Here is a 23,831-nt window from a genome sequence, read left to right as displayed (position 1 = left end):
AGGGGACAGAAGTAGTGATAGAGGGGTGGGGGTGATCCTTGGGGGGCAGGGTGGTGGCGATCCTGGGGGGGGGGCGCGGCCTTGCCCCGGGCTCGGCTCAGTCTCTCGGCGGCCCTGCCGAGCTCCTCATTGCTTTCACTGGTTTCCAATTCCTCGTCCCATTAAAGAATTAAAAGTCAGGTGTACCTATCTTTCAGCTGCTCTCCTCTTCCTAAACCCTGCAGACTAGCTCTAACCTCCACAGTGGAGGGGGAAATCAATTAAGATTGCTGTCCCATTTCCATACTGTCTCACCTCCTGTCACAGATTTGTCCCTTTTCACTCTTCCACCCCTCTCCACAGTCTCATGTTTCTTTGTCTTGTTTCTTCTTCTGCTGTATGCCTGAGGAAGGAAGGGTCATGGTTAGGAGGAACAGAATCAAGAGGACAAGGCAGGACACTGTTTACAGTAGTTCTTCTGCTGCTGCCAATGTCACATCGACAAAAATAAAAGCTCTGAGCAGTTGGCAGGGTCCCAGCCAGTCTGGAGGCCAGAAGTCAGCAGATACTGGCACTTGCACTGGCTGGATTTTTTAGCCCAGCTGACTTTCAGCCTCTCTTTAAGTAAACAAGCCAAGTTGGGCAAATACCAGCCCGTTGGCCATCCTACCTGCAAGCTAAAAGCAAGGGGGGGGGGGGGGGGTGTGGCTGAAAATAGCTTCCAGAATTGTCTCCCAATTGAGAGTTGAGGTAGTGGAGACAAAAATGGTTAAAAGAAAGAAATGAAGTTCAGGGGATCCTTAGAATAAAAGAAAGGTGAAAGGAAAGCCAAACAAGGCATCTGATTTCCATTCACACAAAAATCCAGACCACACCATGATACCAACATTGACCAAGACTTCATCTCCCACCTTACTCCCCTCTCCATTGCCTTTTTTTACCTACTCATCTCGTCTATTATTCTGGTATAATTAACTTTTACCCTCTCTAACAATATTCTGTATTCCTTTTACTATGTAAGCCGCATTGAACCTGCTTTGAGTGGGAAAGCGCGGGATACAAATATAATAATAGATGAATAAATAAGTAACTTAAAACTGAAATCTATACTGCACTGTCAATTGATGAAGGGCAGGAATATTTACAAACAAAAAGTCCATTCAAACACCAACTTATTTACAGCAGATATCGTTCTCTACTGGTCACACTTCTTAAATATTAAGACTATTCAGGGCAGGCTGATGATAGTCAGTTAATAGCACAGTTCAGAAAGATGTCACATTTGAACAAACTGATGGTCACACATTTTATACAGGTACCTTTGTTGCTGTAGCCTGGTACAGTAAAATATGTTGTTCTTCTTATTTCTTAAATTCTCCTCCACTCTGCCATAGATGCAGTGCCCCATAGGAGTGGTGTACGGGCTGCCTGGGTGGTAAGGCTGTGTCCTGAGAATCTCTTTGCTCCTTTACAAATGAGAATATATGGGATAAGAAGGGTCCTCACACCTCCTCACTACAGCAGACCGGTGCCGGGTTTTGGATCTGTCACTTGCCCCAGTCTCTGAATCCTTGATCCTAATGTCTAACCAGTTGGGTATAGACAAGCTGACTCTCTCTCTCTCTGTGTCTTTCATTGGGGCCAGCTACAGGCATTGGCAAGAATGCAGCTGTCCCTTGACATTTATGCTCAGAGGTGGGAGAAGTTCAAATGACAAAATTTTAGGTGGCAAAATCAGAGTTTAAATCTTCTTCAGGGGAGTATACTATTGCTACTAGCACTATTGCCACTATTGCCTCTTCAGAAGGTCCAGCTCCTCTCAGCTTTTAGGTTTCCTTCTAGAAACCACCAGAAACCGCTCTAAACCTCTATCAAGATCTAGTGCCAGAAGGTCTGAGTACCTTGTGCACTAGAACAAGTGCAGGAAGCCCATGGGAAAAAAAACCCCAGCAGCATGGAATGTTGATACTATTTGGGTTTCTGCAAGGTAATTATGACCTGGATTGGTCACTGTTGGAAACAGGATATTGGGCTAGATGGACCATTGGTCTGACCCAGTATGGCTGTTCTTATGTCAAAAATGCAGCCTAGAGAACCTAGGTCTCCAGATAGCTTGAAACAAAATGCTGGGACAGATTGCTGGAGAAATTCACCAACAACTTACTCCTATTGGCTGACAGGAAAGAAGGCTGCTAGCCACTAGCTAGATACAGAAATGGATGTACTGTAGGAACACCAAGGGGAAAAATACACACAGCCACACTGCCTATTTCCTTTTACTGTTACATCTGCTTTCATATTCTGTTTCTATAAAATAGAGGAAGAAACAGAATAGTTGAAAATGAATGCCGAGAGTATAATAGCCAAACAGAGGCCAGCTCCCATGCCCAATGGAACAGGAAGAAAACTGCTGAGTCAAAAAAGTGTAAAATCATTCATCTGGGGGTGCAAAATCCCATTTACCACATATGAATCAGGAAGACAAGAACTGGCAACTGCCAAAAAGGAAAGGGAATCAAAGAGTAATCAATTTGATAGCCTGAAGGTTACTAATCAGTGTAATAAAGCAGCAGGGAAAGTTAACAGCACCCCCAGGAGCACAAGTAGTGGCATCATCATAAGAAATCGGAGTTAATATTGCTCTCGTATAAGTACCCATATGCTTCCTGGACAGGGAAATAGTATGCAAATCAAATGGATTATCAGTTCATACTATGCTTTCTACCAAGCCTTGGATAGCTGGACGAAATTGATTGTCCTTTCTCAACATGATAAATTTAACTATAGACCCAGAGCTGTTAAATCTAGTGGGACAATCCTAGTTGGTGTATGAGCAGTTAAGGGAGGTGTTGTGAGTTGGGGAGGTAGAGCAGGGAAATCTATGTCTGGGACCCCAGCCCTAAGGTCAACCCATTACACTATGTTCAAAGAGTCCCCTCACCCTCCAGACTGCTTCCCTCCAGATAGAGTCCTCCTTCCCAGGTTGATGATGCATTCCATTTCCAAGTGTGAGGTCATGAGACTGCTTATATTTATTAAAGCCTTGATACTTATTTATTTGTTACATTTGTATCCCACATTTTCCCACCTATTTGCAGGCTCAATGTGGCTTACATAGTACCGTAAAGGCGTTCGCCAATTCCGATATGAACAAATACAGTAATGTTGTGGTAGAATAAGGTTTGTGTGTACAGACACATTAGGGAATTGTAGAGAGGAAAAGTTATTATATGTCCATTACGAGCTTTGGCTTCGTTGTGTTGCAGGGTACAGGCGTTTAAGTTGGGTCGGTAGGGTACACCTTTTTGAACAGGTTAGTTTTTAATGATTTCCGGAAGTTTAGGTGATCATAAGTTGTTTTCATGGCTTTTGGTAATGGGTTCCATAGTTGTGTGCTTATGTAGGAAAAGCTGGATGCATAGGTTGATTTGTATTTGAGTCCTTTGCAGTTTGGGTAGTGGAGATTTAGGTATGTTCCTGTTGATCCTGTTGTGTTTCTGGTTGGTAGGCCATTTCTGTACTTAACACCAGATGAAAATCATAATAATTCAAGCGGGTCCTATGGAGAGTGAGCAGGAAGGGATGGTAGGAAAAGAAAGAGAAAGGAGCCAGGAACCAGGCTCTCCTTAGCACTACTGCTTGTGACACAACTACTTGTGGTACAACCAAAGTGGTTTACATATATTATATGCAGATACTTTCTCTGTCCCTGGAGGGCTCACAATCTAAGTTTTATACCTAGGACAATGGAGGGTTAATTGACTTGTACAGGAGCTACAGTGGGGATTGAGCCCAGTTCTCAACCCATTGCACTGACCATTGGACCACTCCTCCATTCCACTCCACTCTGAGGTGGAAAGGTGATATGGCTGAACATAGGTAGGCCGCTCACTTCTCCTTCTTTATGTGCCCTGGGGAGCCTTGCCTTGGAAATGGGGGAAGGGGTAGGGAGTAGGGTAGTCTTCCTTAAGAATTCTTGCCAAGGGGTAGGAGTTTGGCTCAGGAGGGAGTCTGTTTTATGGGGATTTGATGGGGTATGTTCTACCTTCTGTAGGAGGTTCTTGGTTTTGGGGGCTGTCTTAGGATGATCCTCCTTTGAGGAGATTTTTTGTACCCTACTACTTACTGGCTAGCTCATGGAAATTTATAATAAAGATTAAGCAGAAAGTTCAGCATTCTATGTACTGCACTCACGGGGGCAATTTCTCCGTATACGTTCTGCACACACCTTGACAGGAATAAACCTTACTTCAAAGATAGAGTATGTGGAATATGATCTCAGTCTCTCAAACGTATTGCTACCGCTCACCATAGAATTTGCATTGTATCAAAGAGAATTTCTCACTGGAGTGTATAAGATGTAACACGTATAGGCAAGCTTTCCAGATGTGTTGTAAAATTCTTTTTTATCAAGCCCATGGCACCCATAACACAGAGAAATATTCCTGTATCTTTCTGCCACATTTTCTTAGTCTTGGATGGCATTTCTTGGTACTTGAAGATCTTCTCTTTCTTCACATGATTCACAGAGTAATCACTTGTGACTGACACCTGTATGATTAATGCCATTCTGGTGTTTTTTTCTCTTTTACCACTATATCTGGTTTTCTTGCATCCAGCTTTTTATCTGTCAGGATGGTTAAGTCTCAGGTAATCATAATCTCTTTGAGTGTGTGCACATGGTCTGTGTATCATTACTTTAGTTGATGTACATGTATATTTTTATATCAGCTTTCCAATTGTAGCTCAAGGCGGTTCTCCGTTAACTTATTGGTATTATCCTGAGATGATCAAACACAGTGTGCTTTTTAGCATGTAGCCCCTCCCCCCCCCCAGAGTCACCGGTGTTATGAAGAAATATAAATTACTATGGAAGCTAATAATGACCTTGATTTGTATCACACTCTCTAGGACCACACAGTTGAGCAGGTAATTACTGTTCATAAAATCTGGAAACATAGCACTGTTTTGTCTCAAAAATGACTATCAATTTAATATAGCTAAAACTCCTGTAACTGCTTTTCCGATTAGATTCTGTAGGCACATGGTTTGGCAAACCAACCTGCCTCATTAACTGTAAGATGCGAAATATTTAACACTGGCCAAAATAATTCCCCAAGCTAGTCTAAATTTCTGAGAAAGCACTTTTGGAATTTCTTTGATAGGGAATGTACATATTTGTTTGAATGTTTTCTCCACTTTTAATTTAAAGCTGTTACTTTTATGACTTCATTAACCCCCCCTGTTTACTAAAGGTTAGGGTCCATTGTATTCCTATGGGCCCTGCTGCAGATAACAGGAGCTAAGCTTTAGTAAACAACCCTCTCAATTAGTTTTGCAGATGCTAATGGAAAATACAAGTGATGTTAAACCTCTGCAAGGGTGTTTCAGGATTTAACACTTCCCACCTCTTTCCAACCTATTGTAAAAATGTTAGTAAGCACTGACACATTAATAACAGATGTCATTTAATAAGAATCTTAAATGGATCAATTAAAAAAAAAAGCAACGGCCTGATTTTCAAAAAAAGCTGAACTCCTAAATTAATGACTTTAATTAATTTCCTAAATTTCCCTCTGTTTTCAACTGAAAGTTTACCAAAATTTAGGAGCTTAAGTTATGGCCCTAGATTGCCATTCATTGGCCTAGATCTTGGAGCCCAATTTAGAAGTCCATTGCTGAAAATCAATGCTAAGCGCCTATCTTCCCCCCCCCCCCCACCTTAAATTTGTCCCTGTAGCCAATCACTTTTTTGGCTTCTAAATTTAGGGCCCTTTTACCAAGCCACAATAGGGCTACCAGGGGCTTAGTGCGCTGCGATTCGGCCCTACCACCGGGCTACCGCGGGATCCCAGTGGTAGTGCCAACTCCCACTGCTTGGTATTTCCTTCACCAAAAATTGTTTTAAAATTTTTTAGCACCAGGGGCTTTTCCAGCTGTAATTGCTGCCTGGTCACCGTGGGGTTAGCGTGAGAGCTCCTACCACCTCCTAAATTGGAGGTGGTAAAAGCCGCCTCCCAGAAATGGCCATGTAGCAAGTGTTATAGTTACCGCACTACTATTTCCATTAAAAAAAAAAGGTTCTTTTACTGGTGGCAGTAAAAGGAGGCCTCCCTGCATGCCAACATCACCACAGGGGTCCTTTTACCATCACTTGGTAAAAGGACTCCTTAGGAGCTTAGGGGGGGGCCTTTTACAAAAGCCGAGCTAGCATTTTTAGATTGTGGTAAATGCTGAGATGCTCATAGGAATATAATGGGTACCTTATCGTTTACCACCAGCTGATTTTTACCATGAGATAAAAACACTAGCGTGACTTTGTAAAAGATCCCCTTAGTGAAACTTGAAATATAGGGCCGATATTCAGAAAATGCTGAGCTACTAAATTTATGCTCCTAAGCTAGTCTTCTAAATTTGTCACCTATTTTCTGCTAAACTTATGAGCAGAACTTTTTAGTTGAAATTTATCTTCATTTAAGAGCTTTAAAGTTATGCTCATAAATTTAGGCTTTATGAGCATAACTTTAAATTATACTTCAAACGCTCATTACTCATAGTTACTGCATTGCTACATTAGTACTGCTTGACCTCAGTGGTGACTGTTTTCACATGAGCTTTCTGCTCATGACTCGCCTGCCTCCTCATCTCTCCTGCTACTTTATTCCAACCGATTTTTAAAATTTTTAATCTTGTCTTTTTTGATATTTATCTTTTATTTCATAATAGCTTTAAGTAAAATGAACTTAGCTTTTTATTTATCCGTGGTGGTGGATCTGGAAACAAGTTGCCACAGAGGTCAAGTAGTACTAATGCAGCAATACAGTAATTATGAGCACTGAGCATTTGAAGTATAATTAGGCCTAAACTTATGAGCATAACTTTAAAGCTCCTATAAATATATAAAAAAAGAGAAGATAAAAAGTTTAAAAAGTGGTTGGAATAAAGTAGCAGGACCAATGAGGAGGCAGGCCAATCGTGAGCAGAAAGTTCATGTGAAAAGAGTCGCCACTGAAGTCAAGCAGTACTAATGTAGTAATGAAATAATTATGAATGCTGAGCGTTTGAAGTATAATTTGTTATGTGGCTCCCACTATTAATTGAAGTTCTGAATGTCTAAAGTGGAGAAGTGGCCTAGTGGTTAGTGTGGTGGACTTTGGTCCTCAGGAACGGAGTTTGATTCCCACTTCAGGCACAGGCAGCTCCTTGTGACTCTGGGCAAGTCACTTAACCCTCTATTTCCCCATATGAGCCACATTGAGCCTGCCATGAGTGGGAAAGCACGGGGTACAAATGTAACAAAAAAAAAAAAATTAGCCAAGCCATTCATTTGCCTAGATTTAAGAGCCTAGTGCTGAAAATCAGTGCTAAGCTCCTAACTTCTTTTCCCTGCCCTAAATCCACCCCTGTTTCATAAGTATATAAGTATTGCCATACTGGGAAAGACCAAAGGTCCATCAAGCCCAGCATCCTGTTTCCAACAGTGGCCAATCCAGATCACAAATACCTGGCAAGATCCCAAAAAAGTACAAAACATTTCATACTGCTTATCCCAGAAATAGTGGATTTTCCCCAAGTCCATTTAATAACAGTCTATGGATTTTTCCTTTAGGAAGCCGTCCAAACCTTTTTTAAACTCCGCTAAGCTAACTGCCTTTTTTGTTCCTAACTTTGAGTTTAGGGGCCCATTTTCAATATCTCTGTATAGTCAAAGCTGGTCCATTCCGAACATCTGCACTGAATATTCCATTATACATAGCTGCATAACACTTGTCCATTTAAGTGGGATATTCAGATCATAACCAGATAAGTTAAACTTGATAAAGATAGGACTTCGTTTTTATCAGCACTTAACAGATAAATGCCGGCTCTGCCTTCAGACTGACCACAAAATAGCTGCATTTCGTCGTAGGCACTAATTAGGTATATTCAGCAGTGCTATCCGGTTAAGTACCGCTGAATACACTCAGTCCTGAACAACTGATTTAAATAGCCAAGAACCTCTCCTGGCTGTTTAAATGACTTTGAATCTTGACCCCTCTAGTGAAATTTTGAGTAAAATGTATGCACTTAGCCCTAGTAAGTTTTCAAAAAAGCCAATTTATAAGCATAACTCTCAAAGTTAGAAGCATAAATCATTTGAATATTGGGCCCATAACATTTAGGCATTCCATCCTAGAAAATGTTCAAAAAGGTCAATTTAGGAAGCCAGCTCTCAAAATGAGCCTGAACACTTTGAATATTGGCTTCAAAACTCTTAGGCTTTGAACAGTTTTGAGAATGTCCACTCAGCATGTGATCATGTTCCTTCTCAGCTCTCAGAGAATGACAGAATAAGGGAATAGACAGGAAGAAACATCCAGTGTCATGTCCAGGTATGCCTCAGCTTACCAGAGCTGCTTTGAACTCTGCCTGAAAGTATTGCTCTTCAAGAGTCCTCAGACTATGACTGCAAAGACATCTCACATCTAGATTCCATTTCTCAGGCATACCAGTAGAAGATGTAACATTAAAGGTGGCATCATCTCACTCAGGAAGGACTTAAATATTGTTGCTATTACAGAGACACGGTTCAACGAGTCCCATGAATAAGATACAGCCACACTGGAGGGGAAGAGATGGCCAAAAAAAGGGGAGGAGTAGCGTTTTATATCGTGGGTTAATACCTGAAGAAGCAGCTGGCATGGTGACAGGAATAAGGGAAGTGAAAGGACAGTGAGACAAACTAAAAGGAGCTATAAAAGGGCAACACATCTTTAAGAAAGTAAATAAAATAGGAAAAGAAGACCATAATGGCTTTCCAAGGAGGTGATGGACAAAATAAGAGCTAAAGAGCTAGTGTTCACATAATACAAAGTACAGTATCACTAAAGGACAAACATAGAAAGGAATATCAGCTAAAGGTGTGATAAAGAAAGATAGAAATCAGGAAGGCAAAAGAACAAATGGTCAAAGATGTAAAATGAGTTAATACAACTTTCTTTAGGTATATCCAAGAAAGGAGAAACAGATGTAATTCTAAAACTGAAGCCCAACGAGTGGGAAATAAGGAAAAAAAACAGAAATACTAAACAAATGCTTCAATTTAGTATTCACAGAAGAAAGCCCTAGAGGAAGACATGGAGGGGCATAATCGAACGCAAACGCCTATCTCCATGGGCGTTTATCTCTGAGAACGGGTCCGTGAAGGGGCGGGCCGAACTGTATTTTCGAAAAAATGGACATTTTTGAGCTGGGCGTTTGTTTTTTTTAGCGATAATGGAAACTAAAAACGCCCAGCTCAAAAACGTCCTAATCCGAGCCATTTGGTCGTGGGAGGCGCCAGGATTGGTAGTACACTGGCCCCCCTGATATGCCAGGACACCAACTGGGCACCCTAGGTCAGTGCGGTGGACTTCAGAAAAAGCCCCCACATGCATAGCTCCCTTACCATGGGTGCTCAGCTCCCAACCCCCTTCCCCAAAACCCACTACCCACAAATGTACAACACTACCATAGCTCTTAGGGGTGAAGGGGGCACCTACATGTGAGTACAGTGGGTTTTGGAGGCCTCCCATTTACCAGCACAAGTGTTACAGGTAGGGGGAGATGGGCCTGGGTCCACCTGGCTGAAGTGCACTGCGGTACCCACTAAAAGTGCTCCAGGGACCTGCATACACGCAGGCCTCTAGGACTTGTTGCTGCTGTATAACATTGGCACACCAGTTGACACCTGAAGACTAATCTCTTCGAAAACATCCTTTATTGGAATAAGCACGTTTACTCACAGTTAACTGCAGAGGTTGTGCCCCACTGGCAACGAGTCTCCCTGGTACTGAGATTAGCAGTATGTTAGAGCTGGCAGAATGATGTACAATGCCCTCTTTCAGCCACATTCAAGGTAAGAACTAAGTTGTCTAACAAGGCTAACACAGGAAAGGGAACTAAAACTGGCTTACAAAAATGGCCACTACCACATGGACTACAACAGGAAACACAACAGGGCACACTCTGACCCAGTAGGCAGGGGGAAAAGCACCATGGGAGAAGAGCCTACCAACTACCAACATCGTGAGACTGTAACACAAGCTAATGAAATCACGGAGCCCAATACCCTACACCCACCACAATGCAATGCTGATGTGACCCTGTAGTGCACCCGAGAGCCACATCTGACCCAGGGAAAGGCTGTGAGAGGATCAAACACATTCAGCTGTCATGGAAGTGGGTACGGCATTTGAGGCTGGCATACAGGCTGGGAAAGAAGTTTTTAAAGTGGGTTTTTTTTTGGTGGGAGGAGGTTGGTGACCACTGGGGAAGTTCAGGGACGTCATCCCCGATTCCCTCCAGTGGTCATCTGGGCAGTTGGGGCGCTTTTTTGGGACTTGTTCGTGAAAAAAAGGGTCCAAAAAAAGTGACCCAAAATCGTGGTAAAAACGCCTTTTTTTTTTATTATCAGCTACAGACGCCCATCTCTCCTCAGCCGATAACCACGCCCCAGTCCCGCCTCTGACACCCCCCCGTCAACTTTGTTCGTTTCCGCGATGGAGTGCAGTTGGAAACACCCAGAATTGGCTTTCGATTATACCAATTTGGGTGCCTTTGCGAGAAAAACGCCCATCTCCCGATTTGGGTTGAAATATAGGCGTTTTTCTCTTTCGATTATAAGCTGGAAAGGCAACTAGCAAAACTACATATCAAAATGGAGTAGAGATAGCACCATTTACAAAAGATAATGTGTGTGAAGAGCTTGTAAGGCTGAAAGTGGATAAAACCATGGGATTGGATGGAATACATCTCACTAAGGACATCAAAAAACTAGAGGTGATTCAGAGGAGTGTGACAAGAATGATATGAAGCTTGTGCCAAAAGACATACGAGAAGAGACTTGAAGACCTCAATATGCATACCCTAGAGGAAATGAGGGATGGGGGGACATGATACAGAGGTTTAAATACTTAAAAGGTATTAATATGCAAAGTAATCTTTTCCAGAGTTGGGGAAGTGGTAGAACTAGAAATCACGTGTTGAAGTCGCAGGGTGGGAGACTTAGGAGCAATGTCAGGAAATACTTGTTCACAGAAAGGATGGTTGATGCCTGGAATGCCCTCCTGTGGGAGGTTATGAAAACAAAAACAGTGATAGAATTAAAGAATTATTGGAATAAACACAGAAGATCTCTATATAGAAAAAAGATAGAATCCAGTTAAATCAAAACATAAATGGCCTCATAGCTGAAGTGAACTTTGACGGCAGCTTCAGAGATTAAGACTTGGAAGCTCTGTGAAAAGGCATAGAATGTATAAATAAAAAACAAACCCAAGGCATATATATAGTAAAAAATAATAAAAAAAATAATAGATATGTTACCAAATATGTTTTTTTGGGCAAAGTAGCCCTTAAATTGTATTTCTTTAGAATGATCTTTAATGTTTATCTTTTTTTAGGCCAAGTTCAGACACCAGGCGCCAGAGTGGGAGAGAGAGGATTTCTGCTCTAACTGAAAAGGGAAGTCCATCAATGGAATCTACAAAGGAGACTCGATACTGTGCCGTGTGCAGTGACTATGCATCAGGCTACCACTATGGTGTCTGGTCTTGTGAAGGCTGCAAGGCTTTCTTCAAAAGAAGTATTCAAGGTAACACCATTGACCTCCTGCACATTGATAATATAGATACAGATATTGATATTGATCAGATATGTACGTTAATAGATGATCACATCACAAATTAATATGTTGACAACAAAAAAATGTAATGGCTTGATAATATAGTGAATTATTTCAAATTCACAATATGATTGCCCCATTGAAACTGGTAGCATGGTTGAGGGGACAATCCCTTCCCTGGTTCACTAGTGAGTTACAATATTCTAAATGATCACTTCATTCCTTGGAGTGACATTGGGTTAGGACTCTACATTCTGTATCAACCCATTACCTTTTTTTGACTTTGAAAGATGAGAAAGACTTGGAAGGGCATAATCGAAAGGGGCGCCCAAGTTTTCCTGAGGACATCCTCGCAGGATGTCCCAACAAAGGGTCGGGGAAATCTTGACATTTAGGTCATCCCTAGAGATGGTCATCCTTAGACTTGGTCGTTTCTGATTTTGGCGATAATGGAAACTAAGGACGCCCATCTCAGAAATGACCAAATGCAAGCCCTTTGGTCATGGGAGGAGCCAGCATTCATATTGCACTGGTCCCCCTAACATGCCAGGACACCAACTGGGCACCCTAGGGGGAACTGCAGTGGACTTCAGAAAAAGATCCCAGGTACATAGCTCCCTTACCTTGGGTGCGGAGCCCCCCCAAAACCTCCCCAAAACCCACTACCCACAACTGTACACCACTACCATAGCCCCATATGGGTGAAGGGGGGCACCTAGATGTGGGTACAGTGGGTTTCTGGTGGGTTTTGAAGGGCTCACATTTACCACCACAAGTGTATCAGGTGGGGGGGGGGGGGATGTGCCTGGGTCCGCCTGCCTGAAGTTCACTGCACCCACTAAAACTGCTCCAGGGACCTGTGTACTGCTGTCATGGAGCTGAGTATGATAGTTGAGGCTGGCAAAAAATATAAAAAATATATTTTTTGAGGGTGGGAGGGGGTAGTGACCACTGGGGGAGTAAGGGGAGGTCATCCCTGATTCCTTCCGGTGGTCATCTGGTCAGTTCGGGCACCTTTTTGTGGCGTGGTCGTAAAAAAAATAAGGACCAGGTAAAGTTGTCAAGTGTTCATCAGGGACACCCTTTTTTTCCATTATGGGTCGAGGACGCCCATATGTTAGGCACGCTCAAGTCCCGCCTTTGCTACGCCTCCGACACGCCCCCGGGAACTTTGGTCATCCCCACGACAGAAAGCAGTTGGGGACGCCCAAAATCGGCTTTCGATTATGCCGATTTGGGCGACCCTGTGAGAAGGACGCCCATCTTGCGATTTGTGTTGAAAGATGGGCATCCTTCTCTTTTGAAAATAAGCCTGTTCTGTAATATTTTAAAGTAAGCAATTAATCCCTAAGGTTTGTTTCTGTATTTGTTGGGCTTGACCATTAATGTAAAAAGAATACAGTCATGTATTTGGAGCACATGAACCCAAGGGGACTGCACTAGGAGGCAAAATACTCATATGCACCAAACAGAAGCTGGGTTCTGAAGTGATCATATCTGATGACCTCAAGATTGCCAAACAAGAGAAGAAATGTATATAACAGCTGACTGTGAACACCTGGCTGCATGCTTTTCAGCTAATATTATTGATTTGTGGAATAATTTCAATCTAAAGTTAGCAACTAAAAACAACATCAGCCAAAGTAGGATGTGTTTCATACATGAATGATAATGATCAGATTTCAGTCTTCCTAGACAGCACTGAAGCCTTAGATTCCAGCCAGTCAGGATGTATAACTGAACCAGTTCTTGCCACAATGGCAGGTCACAATGGCAAGTTATGATCTTTACTTCCTGGGCAAGAACATATTGGTCCCAATGTCCTCCTAGACCTATTGAGTGCTTTTGAATTTATTGATCACACATTTCTCTAGAAAAATGTAGATCACTGGGTCTTATAGCTATGGTGGTTTATAGGGCTCCTTTCTACACTGAAAGAGGTCTTCTGTAGTGTGCTTCAAAAGTCCTCCTTGTCCCCATTACTTTTTAATATTTTTATTCAACCATGATACAGTAGAAGGTCATTTGGTCATTTAGTTTTACTGCTCACATCTATGCCTATGATGACAAATACAGATATTATATATTTTATTTTGCTGGTCCGAGAATGTGGAACTCGCTGCCTTCTTCTTTGAGATCTATGAAGAATTTAGAATTATTTGAAAAAAGCTTTGAAGACTGTTATTCCAGTGCATACTCAGTATTGATGAGTCTAAGGGCCCTGTTTACTATGCCATGCTATAAGTGCACTACTGTTTTTAGTGCACGCTAACACTAGCGACCCCATAGGAATATATGGGTGTCTCTAATGTTTAGCGCATGCTAATTTTAGCATGCGTTAAAAATGCTAGCACACGTTAGTAAGCAGGGCCCTGAGTGAGATAATGAGCTTCGAGTAATTGCCTTGAAGGTTGTGCCGTATTGAAACTAAAGAACTCTGGGTCTAATAAGGGCATTTTGGATGGATGTTGATTATACAAAATTCATTGCGTTACTGATGTCAGTTTTGTTCTTATGTTATCTTGATATTATGTATGTTTATTGCAATCTGTTTAGAATTGTAGATTATGCAGAATATACATGTTTTAAAATAAATAAAAACAATAAATGATCTTTAGGGAAAGATTCTAATATTATGAAAGGTTGGATGAATGGCTTGTGACCATTACATTCTTGCTTTTGACATGTAAACTGATTTTGAATAATCACGATTTACAAATCATGAGAACTGGATTTGCTAGTTTGCTAAGATTATTTACACTTCATATTCCTCCAAAACTCAGATAGCAACTTAGATAGTAAGCCCTCCAGGGACAGGAAAATGCTTACAGTACCTGCATGTAGCTCCCCCTTGAACTACAACTGAAAAAGGCATGAGCTAAATCCCAAATCTCGGCCCTTCCTGTACTTGAGGGCTTATCCATCTCATCATTTACTGTAGTAAAAATTGGGGGGATAAGACTAGATTTTTCACCATTGATGACTTTATGCCCTGATATTCAATGCCACGTCATGTTTGGGCACTGGCATTACATATCCAAGTTTGTGCTGATATTCAGTCCTTAAGGAAAGGGGGTGGGATTTGATTTACTGCTTTCTGTGGTTACAATCAAAGTGGTTTACATATTATATACAGGTACTTATTTTATACCTGGGGAAATGGAGGGTTAAGTGACTTGCCTAGAGTCACAAGCAGCTGCAGTGGGAATTGAACCCAGTTCTTCTCCCATTTTTGCTTGGGGGGGGGGGGTTCTTCTTCTTTTGTATACTTATGTTTTGCAAAAGTCATCAGCAAAGTTAATTGGAGCACCCCATATCAGTCTCTGAGTCTTTGTGGTGAAGATTGAAATCTGTGCCTGGGCCTTAAGAAGAAATCCTTCTGCCTTAGAGAAGGGTGTGCATTTGCTGAGTGAAGGAGGGGAGAGGACCATGAGGCTAAGGTTCTGTGGGCCCTTGGGGCATGAGAGCTGCTGGCCTGATGAGCAGGATTTAAGCAGTCAAGACACACCTATGCCCCACGTATGTGCCTTTCCCTGTGCATGCCCCCATGCCTTTATATGCTGAGTTGTGGGATAAAGTTATAAAATACCACTTGGCCCTCAACTATCGCTGAACACACATAACTGTCTGACCAGATCGTCTGTCATGTCAGGTTGTAGAATGAGGGGATAGCGCTGTCATTCTCCATAGAGCTTGTGGTAGAAGCTGTGATATTCTGTGACTATCCCCCCGATATTCAGCGGCATTTGACAGGCTAGGATCGGCACCTGACCGGTTAAATGCAGGAAAACCAGCTATCCACTGATATTCAGTGATACATGGCTGGCCATCTACCACTGAATATTGCCGGTTAGTGGTTAGTGGATAGCCGGTTATATCATCCAATATAACTGGCTATCCATCCACCTGATCCTACTGCACCCCATTCAAAAATGTCTCTGTTCTTTTCATACAGGAGTAGTTGAAACATTTACACCACGAGGCAAAGACCTCGTGTAAGTTGGAGGCAGCAAGACTTTGTAAAAGGATGCGATAGTTTGAGCAATGTTGCCTAGATAGAAGAAAATGCAGCATTAGAGAAAATGGTTTTCAGATTTCACCTAAATGCATCTTTGGTACCTAGTTGAAAACTGGCAGCATTTTATTTCAACAGAGCTCTGGGAGGGCAGATGGTTTAAGATTGGGAATGACAGTAATTACGTTGTTACTTGTGTCTGTCTAAATGGTCAAAGAAAGATCAGCACTGAAAGTCATAGTTGAAGTGAACAATTTTCTGTAAATACAGTGTGGGCTGTATCTATGCTCTGCGGATAGAAGTAGAAAAGACTCCCTCAGTACGTTCATGTTAAAAAAAAAAAAAAATCATGGGCTTCATTATTTTTCCAGAATGTAAAACATTTAAAATGCTGCCACAATGAGAGACCAATTTAGAGAAATAGATAAAAGATTCTTTGAAAAACTGGACTCTTTTGTCTCGGTGTACCCAAACAGGAGACGAGATGGTAACTGATTAAGTCTGCTATGCAAGACTCATATCTAGCATAAAGACAAAAAGTTTCACTCAGAAGGAATGGAGCCTACTTTCTTGCACACACGCATACAGGTTGCCCAAATTTGGGCGCAGATCCCAGATCTGTGTGCAGACTAATTAGTTAATGACCCATTAACAATCAATAATAGGTGTTAATTGCCACTCATTTGGGTTTATGCATAGATCTGCCCTGTGCCCTATTCTGTAAAATGCATGCCTAAATTTTATAGCGTGCAACTCAAAACAGCCGTGGCCATGGGAGGGGTGTGGGTTGATCAAGGGGTGTTCCCAGAAGTTAAGCCCAACTGCCATTAGTTGCACACCGGCATTTATTTACGCCAGGTTTTAGCAGATGTAAGCGTGCACTCAGAGCTGTAGGTACGAGATCTGCAGTAAACTAGTATTCTATAAAGGGTGCATTCCCTTTGCTGAATACTATCTTATACAGTTCTGCTTTGCTATACATCCCCTGCCTCAGAGCAGGTGTAAATTTATTCATTTGCATTTGTGCATGGTTTTTTTTTAACGTCACGTTTTCTATTCCGCCACAATCTTTACAGATGAGGGCAGATTGCAGAAAGAGAACTGAACCAATATGTTCAGGAATTACATTTTGATGAGACAAATTCACAAAATCTGATACACTAATAATAAACTGCATAATGAATCATACTATTTAAAACAGGAGTTTGAAAGACCACATTTAACAAGAAAACAATGCTTTCAGACATTTTGGGAAGCTCAAATAATGTTTGCAAGCCCTAAATGATAAAAGTTAACCGATTCCTTATTGATGTCATTTGATATTGTAAAGATGCAGAATGATGTTTACTTAACTTTAATTTAGTTACGTCCGGAAAACGTAATAACAATTGGTCCCTAGCCTTATATCTTGGAGCAGCACCATGAAGTAAAGTTAAAAATTGCATCATATAGGTAGGAGCCTCACCAGTCAAGATTTTAAAAACCATAACACACAATTTAAAATCAATCCGTGCCTTATCAGCAACCATTGTAACTTGGAATAATATCTTTGCACTGGGTCAGGTCTAGTTAAACCATAGAGCAGCCTAATTCCAGTATTCTGAGCAATCTGTAATTGATTAAGTCAGGTTTTAGAACAGCCGATCAAGGCAAGGCTGCAATAATTGAAACAAGACAACAACAATGACGGAACAAGCATCCAAAATGAATCCACTGTAAAATACTTCTTTTTAGATCTCAACTTCCTAAAAATATAAGTAGATTTCCTCATAGTATTTACCTAAAAGATTGTTCAGTTCAACCCCCCAAATTTTGGAATGCAAATCCAATGAAAAAGTATTATGCTCAATATTAAAACGAGTAATATATCTAGGATAGTTACTATGTCCTAACCATAAAAACTTTGTTTTCTCCTTATTGATTTTAAGTCAATGGACTGAAATCCAATTTTCTAGTATGCTCACAAACTCTTGGACATGTTTCAAAGACAGAGACAAAGGCAGAAAAATTGTGATCTTGTCTGTATAAATGAATTGTATGAGACCACAATAGTCAAGAACATTATGTTCTGGGTGCTTTATTTTATAAAGGTCTTTATAAAAAGCTTAAAATAGACAACACTCTTTGCATTTTTAAGTTCCCTGTAATAAGATTCCCCTCAATTTATTGAATTAGTCCATTACAAATATATCACATTATATTTGTGGGTTTTTGTTATTTATTAACTTTTATTTCTTGAGCAGGGACTGTCTCTCTTTGTTAAATTGTACAGCGCTGCGTAACCCTAGTAGCGCTCTAGAAATGTTAAGTAGTAGGAGTAGTATTTCTCTGCATAAAAATTAATGAAATCACTATGAAATGAAAAGGCAATGGAGTATCTTGAATCCAATATATTACAAGAACTGAGGCAGCATGGTCTGAAATTTTGACTAGTTGACCAGGGAATTAGATCAGACTAGGGAATTAGAACAGACAGAAACACTAAATATGATATAATTCGATTTTAATAAAGCCTGTGACACTTTTTGCATATAGGATACTTATTAACAAACTAAACAGCCTGTTGGTACATCCTGAGACAGTAAATTTCATTTTAAAACATGGTTGAGTGATAACCAGCAGAGAGTGATAGTACATAACATTCAGTCTGAGGAAAAAATGGTAGCAAAGGAATGCCACAGGTTACAGAAGAACATATGAGTAGCCATACTGGGTCAGACCAATGGTCCATCTAGCCCAGTAGCCTGTTTTCCAAACAGTGGCCAAGCTAGATCACAAGTACCTGGCAGAAACCCAAATCGTGGCAACACTCCATACTACAAATCCCAGGACAAGCAGTTGCTTCCCATGTCTGCCTCAATAGCAGACTATGGACTTTTCCTCTAGGAATTTATCCAAACCTTTTTTAAGCCCAGATACACTAACTGCTGTTACCACATCCTCCAATAAAGAGTTCCAGAGTTAACTATTCGTTGAGTGAAAAAATATTTCCTCCTATTTGTTTTCAAAGTATTTCCATGTAACTTCTTTGAGTGTTCCCTAGTCTTTGTACTTTTGGAACAAGTAAGAAATCGATTGCTTTCTGTGGTACAATCAAAATGGTTTACATTTATCATAAATGATATAATTTGGAGAGCAAATTAGTAATAACTAAACTAAATTCATCCGACTTTGCTCTAAGAATGGTTAGAGCAGACACTTTAATTTAAACAAACAAAAGCCTCAACCACTCCGAGGGAAGTCATAGACTTTTCAACAAACTTCAATGGGGTTATCTATCATTGGCTTCTGCCTGTCTGAGAAAACAATCCTGAGCCAAGTGTCTTCTCTAACAGTTCTTAGAGCAAAGTTTGATGAATTTAGTTTAGTTATATTACATTTATCAAATGCAGACTCAGAGGGTGGCATCACCATGCTGGATCATAGAGAACGTAGTAAACTGGATGAGATTATAAAAGATATATCCCCCACATTTAGATGGATGATTTAGCTAAAGCAAGGCCCTTAAAGTTTAGTACCTGGAGCTCTATAAACAGAAACTGTTTTCTTTTCCTTTATGTGGCCTAAGTCTTGGCAGGAAAAATGCAAATTTTAAAATTAAAAAAAAAAAATTAAATCAAGAAAATAGTCTTTTCATCCAATCTCTGCCACATTAAAGTATAAACTTGACTATAAAGATGAAAGACATTCATTTATTGGAAGACTGGCGTTTATGTGATTATAGTCTTGAGAGCACTTAGTCCCCTGAAGAAGCTCGTGAAATGGAGAGCCCCATTGGGTGTATGAGTCAAGAATTAAGCTTTGCATTGGACTTGTATTAAGTGAGAAGCTCTGCAGCCACGGTGCATTTTTATTGAATTAAACAAAAATGATTTTAAAAAAAGTATCAAGAAACATTTAAAATAATTAAAAACATTGAGAGATAGAAGAATTAAGCTAAAGGAAATTTGGCAGTTTTTTGACCAATGATATGATCAGAGTCCAGTATTTTATACTTGCTGCCTAGCCAGGACATTCGAGGTCTTTTCCTCCATTTATTAGAAGTGAACAATATTGATCTTGATATTGAGGGACAGAAATACGAATATTAGGTTATTCTTTCAGCTCATTGTTGTGTCATTGACATTGGATTTCGCTGAATGAAATGTCTACATATTGATTTTCAATCTTCTGCCTTCTCTGTAATTAATTCTTGCCCCTCTCCTGCTGCAAGCCTTCCAGTGATGCACAGCCAGCTATCCAGGTAAAATTCCTCTCCCTTCTTATAGTATTTACATGGCAATAAGATATGAAGAGACAACAGGGATACCAGAAGGGTGTCTCACACATCATCATTGGCTGGGGGTGCTGGGGGTGCTCGAGCACCCCCAATGTTGCACCCACCGGAAGTTGTGACTCCGTATACTCCCTCTCTTCCTCCCTCCCTCCGACGAAGCACAGCAGTCTTCAGCCTTTCTGTGCTCCTGGCAGCGTTAGCTACGTATACACGCTGCCTTCGACTCTGCCCTGGAAGCCTTCTCTTCAAGTTCCTGTTGCCGCATAGGTGGGAACAGGAACTTGAAGAGAAGGCTTCCGGGGCAGACCGACGGCAGCGTGTATACGTCGCTAACGCTGTCAGGAGCACAGAAAGGCTGGACTGCTGTGCTGCGCCGGAGGGAGGGAGGAAGAGAGGGGGTAGACGGAGTCGCGATCGCCGTTTGGGGGGGCTTGCACGATCCTGGACCTCGCAGAGGGCGGGGGGGGGGGCAGCAGAGGGAAGATGGATGTGACTGGGAGGGGTGAGGAGCAGAGGGAAGGAGCAGGAGATGGATGAGATGGAGGGATGGTGAGCAGAGGGAAGGAACAGAAGATGGATGGGACTGGGAGAGGTCAGGCATAGCAAAGGGAAGGAGCAGGAGATGGATGGGACTGGGAGAGGAGATGAGCAGAGGGAAGGAGCAAAAGATGGATGGGACTGGGAGGGGTGGGGAGCAGAGGGAAGGAGCAGAAGATGGATGGGACTGGGAGGGGTGGGGAGCAGAGGGAAGGAGCAGAAGATGGATGGGACTGGGAGGGGTGGGGAGCAGAGGGAAGGAGCAGGAGATGAATGGGACTGGGAGAGGTCAGGCACAGCAGAGGTAAGGAGCAGAAGATGATCAAAGCCAGTAGGTAGATGGATAGTAAGGACTAAAGAGTGAGAGAAAAGTGTGTGGGTGTGTGTGGAGGTGGGGGGGGGGGGGGGAACGTAAAATGAAAGATCAGTTCCAGACAGATGCAGAGAAGGACAGTAAGAAGACAAGAGAAGGGCAAAGAAATGGAAAAGTCAACCTGGAAAAGAATTTAGGAGAATATTGATACAGGAAAAGTGGAAAGGAGACTGGGACCAGACCAACTAGAAAAATAGAATGCTCAGACAACAAAGGTAGAAAAGAAAACATTCTTTGTATTTAATGCTTTTTAAGGACTAAGATGTGCCTGCTTTGTGAAATGTACATTTTTTTCTATTGTATTTTGCAGAGTACAGGAGAAAATACATTTCTGTTTCTCTTTTACCAGTATTTGCACTGCTTACAGAGTCTGGCTTTCTTAAAGAGATCTATATTTCAGTTTTTGTGGGCATGTTTTTTGTGGTTCTCTATTTTGTATCTCATGACGGTCTGTCCCTGTTCTGCATATGTGACTGACATGACGGATTCTGCTAGCATGTAGTGTTTGTGTAGGAATGTGTAACAGTCCAGCTTGTTGCAGTTTTCCAGTAGCAGGTATATTGGTGCTCTAGGGTCCAGTGTAAAATTTATAGTACTGTCTTTTCATAGGTGGGTTAAGACTAAGTTTTCTGTATAGGTTTTGAGTGTCTTTTTGTAGGGTTTTGTGTTATTTCATAAAGTGTGTGGCCCTATTGTTTTTGATATGCTGGCTTCATATTCAGCATTTTAGTCTGGTGCGTGTGTGCTGTACGCTTTTCACTCAGCCTCCTTACCCCCCCCCCCCCCCCCATGACAAGGTACAATTACTTTAAAATTCGGAGGGAGGAGGGAAGCCTGGACCTGGGGGGTGCTGGAACGGGAGGGGGGAGGGGGGCCTGGAGGGGAGGGGGCCTGGAATGGGAGGGGAAGGGGGGAATGCACCACCTTAAAAAAAATTCAGCACCCCCAATAATTTAAAAAAGTTGGCTCCCATACACATCACAATATATACCAGTGGCGTACCAAGGTGGGGCGGTTACTTCCTGTTCCGGGGCAGAGGGAGGGAGCTGCAGCGAACAAGAGAATTTAGCGAGCGTAGCGAACTGGGAGCAGATAGGCGCGTGCTGCGGCACCCCCCCCAGCGGCGTGCACCCAGGGGGGCGCGCTGCACCCGGGGGGGGGCGCATCGGGGATCCGCCCCGGGTGCTGTCGAGGGTAGGAACGCCACTGATATACACAATACAATCATGCATTTCAACAAGGTCACATGTATAGCATTCCTGGGCCATAGTGTTTGGACAGAGCTGTGGTAGAGTTGCAAGTACTTGCATGTATTCACAGAACCGGTAGATCAGGGGCGTAGCCACGGGCGTGCCTGGATGGGCCCAGGCCCAGCCACTTTCCCTCCAGGCCCGCCCAACCAACATCCTTTGGCAAACCAAGGACGGGGCGGTCCGCCCAGGGTGTCAGCAGATGGGGGGTGCTCTGCTGGCGCTGCAGTCCCCACCTGCCTACCAGCTCCGTCGACGGACAGATGACCCTCTTCTCCTGCCACCCGGCACCCAGCCTTAAAATAAAAATGAAGCGCCTCACGTCTGTTCTGCTCTGCTGTAAATGAAGCAAATCGCCTCGTCGTGTTGGCCCTTCCCTCATTGTGTCCCGCCCTTTGATGTAACTTCCTATTTCCGCGAGGGCGGGACACAGTGAGGGAAGGGCAGACACGACGAGGCGATTTGCTTCCTTTATAGCAGAGCAGACGTGAGGTGCTTCATAGGTTTTTTTTTAAGGCTGGGTGGCAGGAGAAGAGGGTCGTCTGTTCGTCAATGGAGCTGGTAGGCAGGTGGGGACTGGGTCAGGGAGGGGGGCTCAGATGGGAGAAGAGGGCAGGAGGGAGAATGGGGCCATGCCTGGGGCAGGTGGGAGAATGGGTCTGGGGCTGAAAAGGGGGGCCCTAATGCAAGGCATGTGGATGAAGGGAACTGGAGGCTGAAAAGGAGGGTAGGTGGGATAAGGGGGCTAGCACTGGAACTGGGGGCTGAAAAGGGGCAGGGGCTGAAACTGTGTGGACTGGGGGCTGAAAAGGGGACAGGGAGAAGTGGCTGTGGCTGAAGCTTGGGACTGGTGGGAGAAAAGTGCTGGGGTTGAAACTGGGGGCTGAAAAGGGGACAGGGAGAAGTGGCTGGGGGCTGAAGCTCAGGATTGATGGGAGAAAAGGGCTGGGGCTGAAACTGGGGACTGGTGGGATAGTGGGGCTGAAACTGGGGGCTGAAAAGGAGGGGCAGGTGGGATATGTGGGCTGGGGGCTGGAACTGGGGGCCGAAAAGAAGGGGCAGCGAGAGGGAGGGCAGACCCTGGATGAATGGGAGAGGGAGGGCAAATGGTGGATTGAAGGGGCAGAGAGAAAGGGCAGACAGTGGATGGAAGGGACGGCAGGGAGGGCAGACACTGGATGGCAGAGAGAGAGAGAGAGCGAAGACAGATGCTGGATGGAAGGAAGACAGTGAAAAGAAGATGAGGAAAGCAGAAACCAGAGACAACAAACTGTAAATAAAATATATATTTTTTATTTTTTTGCTTTAGGATAAAGTAGTATTGTAGATGTGTTAATAAATGTTTATAAATAGAACATGTAAATAAGGTAATCTTTTTATTGGACTAATTTTAATACATTTTGACTAATTTTCAGAGAACAAAATCCCCTTCCTCAGGTCAGGATATTGTAACAGCACTATACTGTATTGACCTGAGGAAGGCAGTTTTGGCCTCTGAAAGCTAAATGTATAAGTCCAATAAAATGGTATTATTTTATTTTCTATATTTGTTTTATTTCTATTTGTTAATTTGTAAAATGGTGATTGGTATTTGTTAGTTTTTTTCAAATTTACATCTGCTGTCTTTATATTTTGAACAGTACTAGGGGACATTTTCTGTTTCTGTGGTGTTGCATTGTATGCAGAGTCTGGCATCTTGGGGGTTCAGTTTTGTCTAACTAGAAAGTTTATGATTACTTATTCTATAGTGGATTAGG

At 42.5% G+C, this 23,831-nt stretch overlaps 1 protein-coding gene across 2 annotated transcripts in view; it reads left to right on the top strand.

The window, feature by feature from the left end:
* The window catches only part of ESR1 (estrogen receptor 1), a 587,957-nt gene that overhangs the window by 247,474 nt on the left and 316,652 nt on the right, over positions 1-23,831 (top strand). For both annotated transcript variants that reach the window (XM_030198471.1, XM_030198472.1), the window contains one exon: positions 11,403-11,593. In XM_030198471.1, the coding sequence (XP_030054331.1) occupies positions 11,403-11,593 (191 nt within the window). The remainder of the gene's footprint in view (positions 1-11,402; positions 11,594-23,831) is intronic.

Source organism: Microcaecilia unicolor, chromosome 3 (genome assembly GCF_901765095.1).
Source record: "Microcaecilia unicolor chromosome 3, aMicUni1.1, whole genome shotgun sequence".
NCBI lineage: Eukaryota > Metazoa > Chordata > Amphibia > Gymnophiona > Siphonopidae > Microcaecilia > Microcaecilia unicolor.
This window is presented reverse-complemented; position numbering and strand designations above follow the sequence as displayed.